The following is a 12,292-nucleotide window of genomic DNA, read 5'->3' as shown; positions in this document are numbered from 1 at the left end:
GGGTGGCTTAGGGGGACACTGGGAGCTAGAGAGCCCCAAAGAACCACAGTGTCTGTCTGCGCCCAGCAGCCTCCCCAGAGAATCCCCCTACCATCACTGCAGTCCAGCCCTACACTTCACCCGCCCAGCTGCCCCCAGCTCAGCCAGAGGGGTCGGTTCACAGCGTCTCCAGCTAAACCAGCTGTGCCCTGCCTCAGACAGCGCCCCCCGGGATAGGCTCAGCTTGGTGAGGCCGGGGAGCCCCGTGGGTCAGAGTCGAAGAGACTGAGCTAACTCCCTGCCCCCACTTGGTGTCTGGACTGATCTGGCCCAGTGTTAAATGCCGGGCCCGCCAGGGAACGCACCAGCAGCCGACACTGACCCAAACCCAGCTGAGGGCGGGAGTCCTGTTCTGGGCTTGGCTCACTCAGATCATAAACACAGCCATGGCCTTGGCTTCCCCCCTCCCTCCCACTGGTGCCCCCCCATCCTGATCCACAGCCCCTGTCGCTATTCCAGCCCTGGTGCCCCTCAGTCCCAACTTGCAGCCCCCCCCATCTCTGTAGTTGGTTCACGCTGGACTGTCTTTAGTCAGGGGGAGGTGGGGAACCAGCTTGGCACGTACAGACGGGGCCTGCAGAGTGCATCGGAGCCGACTCCTTCCCCGGCTCCGGCTCTCAGCAAAGCCAAGGTGGCAGGTTGATGGATGAGGCCGGGACAGCTCGCAAGCTGGATCCATAATGGGAAGGGGAAGCGCCGTGGCTCCCGCACATGGTTATTGATGTGTTCTTGGCCAAGCGGCAGAGAGAGATGGAGGGGCCGGGCTGGGCGGACGTGGGCGAGGGGGATAGTCACAGAACAGCTGCCATTCCAGCTCTCAATTAGCAGCTGAAGTTCATTTCACGCCTCACAAGGTGCTTGGCAGGAGGATTTTTCAAAAATCAAATAAAAGCAGCCACAATGAACCGCTCCTCCCTTCACCCCCCATGGGCTCGCTGGGCATGGGGCAGGCATGGCCCTGGTTTAAAGAGGAAGGGTCAGAGCCTGAACTTCCTCTTGGCCTACAGCCTCAGTCACCTGCTCTAGCATTAACTCCCCCCACCCCCCGAGCCCTGTGCATGGTGCAGCAGCTGGCTCTGTGGGGAGGGGGTTATTCCAGGGGGTTTGGTAGCTGAGCTGCCACTGGGATTTTAGGGTATTTTGCCTTATTGTCTCTATGCAAAGGACAAGATCGGGGAGAGGGACACAAGTCTCATACAAGTCAGAGGGCTGGTTCAGAGGGGAGTAGCCAATAGCTCAGGGGCAGATTCAGGGAGAGAACCCAGGAGTCCTGACTCCCTGCCCTCTCTACTCCAACCATGAGACCCCATCAGCTTCACAGAGCTGAGGACAGAACCCAGGAGTCCTGGCTTTCAGCCACCCACAGCACTCAGCGCTCCCCTCAAGCACCTGGCTTGCTGGGTGTGAATCTAGTACCCCGTATAGAGTCCATACTGATCCCCCTCGAACCAGACACTGCCAAGGGCAGATATCTGGGACACGGCTCAGGCTTGTTCCGCCCCCCCAGGACTCTATGCCTGATGCTAATGGCCCAGATGCACCGGCCTGGGTCACTGCTCACCTTCAGAGGTGCCAGGTCCCCTCCATACTCATTGGTTTCCAGGCTCCGCAGAGGGCACGGCCACTTGCTCTGTGCTCTGATGTGATCCTGCCTTGGATGTCTGTGCTCCTTCCCTGCACTGCATGGCAGGGCTCGGCGTGCAGGAAGAGTCAGGCTGAGAAATGCTCCCCTTCCCGCCCCATTAGAGTCACACTCTCCCCATCAAAGCCCTTCGCTATTTGTGATCCCACAGCCCTAAGGAATGCCAGTGAGAGGGGGTGAGCGAGCACCTGCCTTTGCCAGCTGGAGCCGAGGGCCCAATCTGCATCGCCATCCTCTGCACAGTTGCAAACTAAATTAGTTAATTAATCCATAAAGCCCCCTCAGGGAGGCAGGTGAGGATTATCCCTGTGTTAGGGAGGGGAAAACTGGCACAGACAGGTGAAGTGACTTGCTCAGATTACAACAAGCAGAATGGAACCCAGGAGTCCTGATCCCTGCTCTACCTACTAGAGAACACTCCCTTCTAGAGCTGGGACCAGGTGTATGGATTCCCAGCCCCCCCCCAACCACTAGACCCCACTCCTCTCCCAGAGCCAGGGATAGAACCCAGGAGTCCTGGCTCCCCATTCCCCAGGGAGTTATGAACCAATCCTTCATTTCAAACCCAGGATCAAGCCCGGCTGCTGCAGAATGCAATTGGACCAGTTGGAATTTGGCCGGGAGGCCAGAGGTCATGCCCTGACTCATTGTTAAAGTGCCAGGTGGTCTCTGCTGACCACAGTGGCCGGCCACTCAGCACACTAAAGGAGAGCGACAGGCAGCAAGTCACCCCCACGGGACCTCAGCAGCTCCTGTGCTCCACACAGCAGCAGGCACTGGACATGGAACCAGCCCAGGGACACTGCAAATGCCCTTAAGGCTGCTTGACTCCTCCGTGACCCAGGTCTGGGCTCTTGGGTCAACTCCAACCCTGCTTCAGTCAGTCCCCAGAGATGTCTGCAGCTAAAGCAATTTGCACCAGGCCACATTTTCAACCCTGAGGTCTTCCTGTGCCCCATCCCTCCAGGTCACGGGACGATCAGTTTCCAAACCAAGGCAAGGACTCATGTGGGCAGATGCCCTGTGCTGGGGCAGAGCCTCACCTGCACCCCATTCGGCCCACAGGTCTAAATCCTGCTCCCACCAAAATCAACGGTAAAGCTCCTATTGGCTTCCACAGCATGCGTGATCTGGCCCAGCCACTAATATCAAGCCTGCAGAGTGAACTGTAGGACCATGACAGCTGCCATCCCAGGGGATTGAACTCATAGATTCATAGACTCATAGATATTAAGGTCAGAAGGGACCATTATCATCATCTAATCTGACCTCCTGCACAACGCAGGCCACAGAATCTCACCCACCCACTCCTGCAATAAACCTCACCTATGTCTCACCTATGTCTGAGCTATTGAAATCCTCAAATCATGGTTTAAAGACTTCAAGGTGCAGAGAATCCTCCAGCAAGTGACCCGTGTCCCATGTTACAGAGGAAGGTGAAAAACCCCTAGGGCTTCTTCCAATCTACCCTGGAGGAAAATTCCTTCCCGACCCCAAATATGGCGATCAGCTGAACCCTGAGCATGTGGGCAAGATTCACCAGCCAGATACCCAGGAAAGAATTCTCTGCAGTAACTCAGATCCCACCCCCTCTAACATCCCATCACAGGCCATTGGGCCTATTTACCATGAATAGTTAAAGATCAATTAATTGCCAAAATCATGTTATCCCATCATACCATCTCCTCCATAAACTTACCGAGTTTAATCTTGAAGCCAGATAGGTCTTTTGCCCCCACTGCTTCCCTTGGAAGGCTATTCCACAACTTCACTCCTCTGATGGTTAGAAACCTTCATCTAATTTCAAGTCTAAACTTCCCGATGGCCAGTTTATATCCGTTTGTTCTTGTGTCCACATTGGTACTGAGCTTAAATAATTCCTCTCCCTCCCTGGTATTTATCCCTCTGGTTTATTTATAGAGAGCAATCATATCTTCCCTCAGCCTTCTTTGGGTTAGGCTAAACAAGCCAAGCTCCTTGAGTCTCCTTTCATAAGACAGGTTTTCCATTCCTCGGATCATCCTAGTAGCCCTTCTCTGTACCTGTTCCAGTTTGAATTCATCCTTCTTAAACATGGGCTCAAAGCACAAGGCAGTTCACCAAGAGCCAAGGTGCCCCAGACTCACCGCTGTAGCTCAGGCCCAGAGGGGTGCCCAGAACTACAGCTGGGTGACATTGTTCCCCTGAAACTTTTTGTAGCCAAAAATGCAGGTTCGGCAACACCAAAATCGCCTGTGAATTCGTGTGGCTTTCGCCGAACTGGCTCAGTCGGAAAAAACCCTCGACAAAAAACAAATCAAAACATTTTGTTGGACAGTTTCGATTTTTTAGCTCACTGTGTTTTCAAAAAAATGACCAACTGTTCAGAAACGCTCAAACTGGAAACGAACCGGTTCACATTTTGGGCTGAACAAAGCGTTTCCTTTGACCTGAAACAATTTTTTCCCCCCAACTTTGATTTTCCCCACGTTTCAACAATGTTTGTTTTCAGTTCGACCTGGAACAATTCCTTCCCCCTTCTCCCCCCTCGGAATTGACAGTGAACCGAAAAATCCTTTATTTCCCCAGGTCTCCCTGCTATACACACTCACCGGTGAGTTACACAATAGCCAACCTTTGGCTTTCCTGCTGCTCTGTAGCTGGCTCCCTTTGCAGGTGTCGGTAGCAAGGGGTTTTCTTTTAATCCAGGATCCCTGAACGAAGGCTTCTCCAAGAGATAACATGAGTATCTCAGGCCAAGCTGACATAGCAGGAGGAGAAAGAAGTAAACCGTTCATCCGGTAAATATTACAGATCTCGCCAAGCCGCATCCTGCGGCAGTGCATAGAAAACACTGGCCATACGCTGGTCTCTTTATTTATTTATTTTTCCCTTTAAAAAAAAATTCAGTATTCCTAAGGAAAAGTCATAAAGGACCAGACCCGTCGCACCTCCCTCATTCTCCCCTGCCCCCCTTCCGCCACCGCTCCTGCCAGGATCTGAAGTTTGGCTTCAAAGGAAAAGGGTTTATTTGAAAGTTCCCTGGATTCTGCCATCAGAACCCACATACTGGAGTGAAGCTGGAGGCCAGGGGACCGAGGCCCTGCACTGCTGTGCCGGCATTTGCACCAGTGCGAAGTGGGCGTGAAACGCTGCTACTCTGACTCGATAGCATTTGACTTTGCACTGGTGTAAATGACGGTGCAAGGTGCAGAAGTCTCTCCTTGCAAGACATTTAAAATTGCATTTACAATGAGGACCAGCCCTGCCCCTCCCTTGGTAAATCACAATGGAACGGTTTGTTGCGCCAGGCACCCGCCTCAAACACAGGAGGCCTTTGATTGGCTGAGCATCCCCTGCGTGCCTTAGGGTGTTCCGTCAGCGCTGGGTTGAGACCATTCACAAAACCCGGGGAGGGGGGTGAGCAGCACGATGAGGAAAACGGGGCTGTCGGGGTCACCCGTGACACTACCTTGTATCAATGACCCCTCCTACATTAGGATTCAGATTACAAACCCCACACAGTGCACCTGATCTCTGGGAAGTTTGGCATAGAGGGTGAACTTGTCCACTGAGACAGAACCAGAACCCTGGATCCCAACCCCACCCCTGGGTTATGGCTTGGGCTCCCAGGCGGGTTCCTCCACCTGGGCCTTGAGCCCCGTGATGGCTTCGTGTCCCCAGACCATGTCTCCCCTAGGGGACCAGGACAGTGGCACAGTTGGGAGCCTCATTGCACAGCACCGAGAATGCCCCTGGTCCAGTCCCTCCTGGGCCCCAGCCTCCCTGGGCTTTGTGAATAGCACTGAGTACGCTTGAGACACAGGCGTTAACCAGCAACCGGCAGCCTTTCCCCACAAGGGCAGGGACCTCCGACATTTCATGGTGGGGACCACAACTCCGCCGGGGGATCCTAGAATCATAGAAGATTAGGGTTGCAAGAAACCTCAGGAGATCACCTAGTCCAGCCCCCTGCTCAAAGCAGGACCAACCCCAACTAAATCATCCCAACCAGGGCTTTGACAAGCCCTGGGATGTTTCACAGATACCTCCCCTTCCAGCACCCACCTCCGGTCCCCTTCCCCATCACCACCTCCATCCCCCTTCCCCATCGCCTGGAACTCACCTTCTTCCCCCTTCGCTGTCACCCGGCACCCACCTTCCCTCCCATTTCCCAGTGTCTGGTCCCAAGTTGCAACCCATCTCTAATTCCCCATTGTCCAGCACCCACCTCCCCTCCCCCCCATACCCCGGCACCCGGCACCCACTCCCTTGCCATTTGTGATTACAGAAAACCTCAGTGGCTCACCCAGAAGATTGATGCCAGGGGTGTAGTTCATATAATGTTTAGCTTTTAACATCATTCAAGCGGGGAGACCAGCCCCCTGTGCCCAGCCATCCCTCCCCAGGGCAGCGCTCTGAGGGCAGGCTCATGGGGCAGGTAACTCTGAGTTAAATCCCCACTCTGCTCACTTCCCCCCTCCCTGGAATGTGGGGCATTGCTCTGCCCCCACCTGCCACCCAGCGTTCGCTACACAGAGTTCCTTCCGCAATCCGCAGCCGGATTCAGACCCATCCCAGGTCCCGGCTGCCGTGTGGTGCTGTGGTCAGGAGCCATCATCATTAGAAGCTCTTCGGGCTGGGCGGGATCGGCTGCGCCTGCCCTGTTCACAGTCTGTATTGGCTTAATATTGCAGCCAGGAATCTCACAGCGCTTTACAATGGTCAGTATTATTATCCCCCATTTTACAGATGGGGAAACTGAGGCACAGAGTGGTGAAGTGACTAAGCTGAGGTCACCTAGTGGGAGAGCCAGGCATAGAACCCCAAAGTCCTGATTCCTAGTCCCTGCCCTGCTCTAACCGTGAGACAGCACCCCCCTTCCTAGACCCGGGGAGAGAAGCTGGGAGTCCTGGCTCCCTGCCCCTCCAGCTCTAAGCATTAGATCTCCCCTGCTTTCCCAGAGCCAGAACTAGACCCCCGATTCCTGGCTCCCAACAGAACCCAGGTGTTCTGGTTCCCAGATCCCCTTCTTGCCACCGCTCAAACCCTCTCCCACTTCCCAAAGTCCCCTAAAGAACCCAGGAGTCCGGCCTCCCAGCCCTGTGCCCTAACCACTAAACCACGCCCCTTCTGTACGGCTCCTTGTCAGGACGACCTAGAGCAGTGCCCTGCCTCCACCCAACCTGTGCCAGTTCCATGTGCGGCCGGGTCCCCTTGCCATGAGCACTGGGGCACCGGGTGCCGCTTTGGATTCCCTGCCCCCTCCTCCCCAAGATAAAGGCAGCCCTAACTCCAGTCTAGGCCCATACGGCAGCTCTAGCTTCACTCCAGCACGATGAACTCCAGGAGTTTAACTGTACAGGGCTTTACAGAACAAAGCAAACAAGATCAGCCACACAATGGCCAGACATAAACAGGCCCGAGTGCCGGGCCCGCCCCCTGGTGTCACCCGCTGTCCGACGAGGTGTGGGGAGCGGTGGAAGGAGACGTCCGCCGGCGCGTCGGCGTCCACGAGGACCTCTCCGAGCTGTTGGAGATGGGGCAGAACCTGGGGGCGCAGCGCTTGGCCAGCTCTCGCTGCTGCTGGCTTATGGCTTGGCTGATGAGTCCCGGCAGGGCGTGCAGGCTGAGGCCCAGTGCGTCGATCTTGCTCTCCAGCGTGTTGATGCGTTTCTCCAGGTCCTCGTTGCGCTCTTGGAGCTCGGAGATCATGTCGTACATGACGTTCTGGGTCTGCCGGAGAGACGGGGCGAGGCCAGGTGCTGAGCAAAGGTGCTCAGACCCGACAGCATCTCAGCAGGCAGCCCCAGGGCTCCTGGCCTTGAATCTCCCAAGGCGCTAGTAGCCATTGAGGGCTCCTGATACCCATCCTCAGGGGTTAGGGCTCACACCCAGGGGGCAGTGACGTACCGAAGTGATTATTCTGCCAAGGCTACACAGCGAGAGCCAGGGGAGAACTGGGAATAGAACCCAGGAGTTCTGGCACCCAGTGCCTCGCTCCAACCACTAGATTCCACTTCCCTCCCATAGCCAGGGATAGAACCCAGGAGTCCTGACTCCCAGCCCACCCCATCTGCTCTAATACACCAGCGCCACTTCCCTCCCATAGCCGGGATAGAACTCAGCAATCCCGTCCCCTGCTCTAACCACTAGACCCTTTCCCCCTCCCATAGCCCAAGGTAGAACCCAGACCTCACTCCACTCCCGGAGCTGGGAATAGAACCCAAGATTCCTGGCTCCCAGCCCCCGGCTTGAACCACTAGCACAGGGGTGCGCAATCTATGGCCCGGGGGCCTCATCTGGCCCTTCATACATTTTAATCCAGCCCTTGAGCTCCTGCTGGGGAGCGGGGTTGGTGGCTAGCCCCGCTCTGCACGTGCCATGGCTCTGCATGGCTCTCGGAAGCAGCGGCATGTCCCCCCTCTGTTTCCGATCCGCAGGGGCAACCAAGGGGCGCTGCACGCTGCCCTGCCCCAAGCGCCATCCCTGCAGCTCCTATGGGCCAGGAACCACAGCCAACGGGAGCTGCAGGGGCAGTGCCTGCGGACAGGGCAGGGCGCAGAGACACCTGGCCGCGCCACCGCATAGGAGCCGGAGAGGGGGACATGCTGCTGCTTCTGGGAGCTCCTTGAGGTAAGCGCTGCCCGGAGCCTGCACCCCTGACCCCCTTCTGTGCCCCAACCCCCTGCCCCAGCCCTGATCCCCCTCCTGCTCTCCGAACCCTTCGGTCCTAGCCTGGAGCATCCTCCTGCACTTCCAACCCCTCATCCGCAGCCCCACCTCAGAGCCCACACCCCCAGCCAGAGCCCTCACCCCCCGCCCCCCAACCCTCAATTTCCTGAGCATTCGTGGCCCGCCATACAATTTCCATACCCAGATGTAGCCCTCGGGCCAAAAAGTTTGCCCACCCCTGCACTAGAGCCCAGCCCTGGTGCAGCACACTGCTGAGGCCAGACGTCTCCCGGTATCTCACCTTTGCCAAATCCACCAGGGTGTTTGCCTGATCATTCAGTTTCCGTTGCTCCATTTTCACACTCCTCAATCTAGAGCGAAAGAAGTGACACTGGGTCAGTGGTCCCTGTCCGGCAGCCGGAGAATGGGGCCTGGGGCGGCCCTTCCCGAGGACATGCACCGCGTTCCACAGCCCGGCTGGCTGGCTCCAATGCCCAGACATGCAGCTGTCGAATGAGGCGGCCCCTGTGGAATCTCAGGGCAGGGGGGCCGATCCCCTTGCTCCTGGCGCGCTTTTCAAGCCCTGTGCTGCCACGCCCTGCCGGAGAACAAATCTCGCCCCAGCTCCCTCCAGGAGCAGGTGCCAGGTCGGCAATCAACCTTCGTGGGCACTTGGGAGCAAGGAGGAACCTTGGTGTCTGAGGCCCCGTGGGGCTCGTGTGAGTAAATGGGGCTCTGGCCTCACTGGAGAGCACCCACACAACAGCCAGACGGTGGCGCTATAGAGAACCACTACCATGCAGACAGGCCTGGAAATGGGACCGAGATGCCCTGTGATGAATTTGGATGCAGAGGAGATGGGGCCGCCCGGGGGATGCAACAAACGACCTTCGGGGCAGGGGCTGGGCTGGGCGGTTGAAAAGGGACCTTGGAGTGGCGCTGGGCTGATGCGGACTGGGGAAGCCTTCGAATGAATGAGAGTCATTGGAGATGTCACAGCTTAGAAGGGCTTTCTCTACAGGCACTGTCTCCTCCCCGCCCCCCACCCCGCTTCAGTCACCCCGGGCCTGGCTGCTGACTAGACACCCCCGCCCCCCCCAACCCCGTTCTGCAATTAACTCCCATGGCAGCCCTCCCTCCTCTGCTCCTAGGCTGGGATGCCTTGCATTCAACCCCTTGGGAAGGCACAGAAGCAAAAGGATGGAGGCATCTCTGCCCCCCTTTCTCTGCAGCCCCCATTGGCAGCTCCCTCCCTGTGCCCTAAATTGGCCTTCGCTCAGCCGCCCTGGGCAGTTCCCATCTCACTGCCTCAATCCCTCCTCTGCCGTGCCCTGAAACTCCATTTAAGGCCATGCGGGTGGAATTCGGGGAGCCCTGGGAGTTCTCAGAGGTTCTCGATCATGTGTTCCAAGACTGCCCCCTAGATCCAGCACTGCCCCTGGGCTATAGGCCCCAGCCCTGCCTTTTCTAGCATCAGGGTGGCAAAGAGCAACGGGGGACACATTTCCAGGCCTTGCTCAAAGGCGCTCCGTTTACAACTAGCCCCTTGCTGGGATGCGGAGGCTAACGGTGCTGTAACTCCCCTTCCAGCTTGCCCGGAAGCAGGCCCTGGCCCGCGCTCGCTCTGGGGACCTCTCCGCTGCGCTCAGAGGGGTGACTGCAGCTTGGCTGAGCAGCCCTGTGCTAGTTTTAATGTGGCTAAAAATAGCCGTGAAGCTGAGGCAACACGGCCCCTGTCATGGGCTGGCTCCGAGTACAGACGGGGTCCCAGGCAGGCTGCCTGGAACATGCTGCTATGGTTTCACTGCTATTTTCCGCCGCGCATGGATTGACGCTCGGGCAGGTATCCCTGCCTGAGCTGCGGTCACCCTCGGATTGCAGTGGAGACGCACCAAGTGACTCAAGCCCCCGGCAGGGAGAGAAGCCCTGGTAAGCTGCTACATGGCTGCTAGCCATGGTGTTCAGGCTGCTGAATGGATCAATGAGGGGGAGTCAGTTCGGCAGATGCCCCCCACCCCCGGGCAATGGACGGAACATGGATTCACAGAGTAGATTTGCGGGGGTCTGAATGGCCAAAATGTTCCATTTCAGCAAAACCATGCAAAACACAAGGCCACATTCGAGAGCCTGGCAGCTCCACGGAGGCGACTTACTTCTGAGCTCTGGAGGGATCGGGCAAAACAAAGACAAAACACAGCACGTTTTAATAACACGACAGACAACAGGCACTGTCATGCCAGCCGGTGCCCTCCCCTGCCCCGCCCTGCTCCCGCCATATCCCTGCACCCCCCCCACACACAAAGGCCCAGCCCGCTTGCACAGATCTGGAAACTGACAAAGCCGATTGCATTTAGCGCCTTGTCCCATTGGGGGAAAAGGACTCCTGGGGTCCCTCTGCCCGTTTCCCCAGGGCTTCGATCCCAGACTGTGGAGACGGCCCTTTTAAACTCCTCCTGTGCTGGGGGCTGAGGTCAGGGCTCCACCGCTGAGCTCCCGGTGACAGAGATTTCGAAAGGCCAGAGCTGTACTTCTGGGGAGCGGGTGGAGAGTGAAAACCAGGAAGTCTTGGCGAAATGAACCCAGGGGGCAGGGAAGGGACCTCAGGAAAAGAACAGACGCTGATCAGCCCGGGAACTGGAGATGAAGGACCCAGGCACCAGGAGGGAGGGGAGCGGAAATGCTGCAACCCTCACAAAATCTCCAGCTTCGCTATTTCCAAGCCGAAGAGGCTTAGCAGGGGGCCAGGTGACTCCAGGCCTCCTGGGGTTTGTCCAGCTTTGGGGTTACCCTATGGAAAGGCAATGGGATCACCCGCACTTTCTAGTGCTCTGGGGCCTTGTGGGAACAGCTCACCAGGCCATTGGTCTATGGATTTCTGATGCGAAGGGGTGGATCACTGGCACTGGATTGCACTGAGCTCAGAGCTCAACCGTGCCCACCTGCCATGGCTACCTGTGGGAAAGACCATCTGCCAGCTGCCTTTGTGCTGGGACATCTGGTGCCAGTATCCAGCTTTATAAGGTGGATACAGGGCCCCCACCACTGCTGTCTCTCAGTTACTAGAAAGGGCTCTTTAGGTGCTTTATCCACAGTAATTGTTTAAACATGAGGCTTAGTCAAGGCTCACGCTCAGTGTTCAGCTGGGGAAACAGAAGCACAGAGGGGGAAGGGACATGTCCAGAGAATCTTTGGCAGAGTTGGGAATAGAACCCAGGAGTCCTGCCATGTGGGGGGTGCCCCCGGCAATGTTTGAAGTGGTACGCACCATCAGTCCCTGGGGCTCCCCTGGGGCAGGCCCCTGTGCCTCACCCGGGCCAGGCTCGGCCCCCCCCGCCGGCAGGCAGTGTCACTCCCAAACCCTGAGAAGGGGGACGGCCTGCTGGGAGCAGGGTGGCCCAGGCAGGCCCCCAGCAGGGAGCTGGCGGCATGGCACCAGCGAGGAACAGCAGTGGTGGGCGCCCCCCTGCCCCCTCGGTTTGACCCCGCTGACCTGTCACAATGAGGGGGGCCTCGCGACTTCGTGCGTGGGAGCTGCAGCCCGGCTCGAGTCCGGCGCTGCGACCCCTGGTCACTGGGTTTCCAGCCCACTCACTCGGTTTTGGCCGCACTGCCCCACGAGGGCGGGGCCCCAAACCGAAGTGGGCAGCGTGGCCGTCAGCATTGCTGCTCCACCCCGTGCCCCGGGAATGCACCGGGCACCGCAGCCTAAATGCTGCGCTTGGCCAGAGACACCATGAGCCCAGCGATGGGTGAGGAGGGGGAAACTTCCTGGGGCGAAGACTGGGGGGCCAGATCCGCAGCCACTGGGGACTGCTGGATGCAGTAGATTTATACCAGCTGATGCTCCAGCCCTGGGGTCACGCCTCGGGTGAAGGGGCAGGGCAGGTTTTTGCTTCATCCACCCAAGCGCAGAGTGGCTGTGAAGTGCCCAAGAGTCTGCCAATCTCTTTCTCTCTC

The 12,292-nt window shown here is 57.6% G+C and overlaps 1 protein-coding gene across 1 annotated transcript in view; it reads right to left on the bottom strand.

Annotated features, from left to right (window-relative positions):
* Positions 1-7,108: 7,108 nt before the first annotated feature.
* KCNN1 (potassium calcium-activated channel subfamily N member 1) overlaps positions 7,109-12,292 on the bottom strand; it is a 29,877-nt gene continuing 24,693 nt past the window's right edge. The window contains exons 7-8 of the mRNA XM_077842149.1: positions 8,637-8,706; positions 7,109-7,396 (exon numbers count right to left, since the gene is read on the bottom strand). Coding sequence (XP_077698275.1) covers positions 7,109-7,396; positions 8,637-8,706 — 358 coding nt within the window. The remainder of the gene's footprint in view (positions 7,397-8,636; positions 8,707-12,292) is intronic.

Source organism: Eretmochelys imbricata, chromosome 25 (genome assembly GCF_965152235.1).
Source record: "Eretmochelys imbricata isolate rEreImb1 chromosome 25, rEreImb1.hap1, whole genome shotgun sequence".
NCBI lineage: Eukaryota > Metazoa > Chordata > Testudines > Cheloniidae > Eretmochelys > Eretmochelys imbricata.
This window is presented reverse-complemented; position numbering and strand designations above follow the sequence as displayed.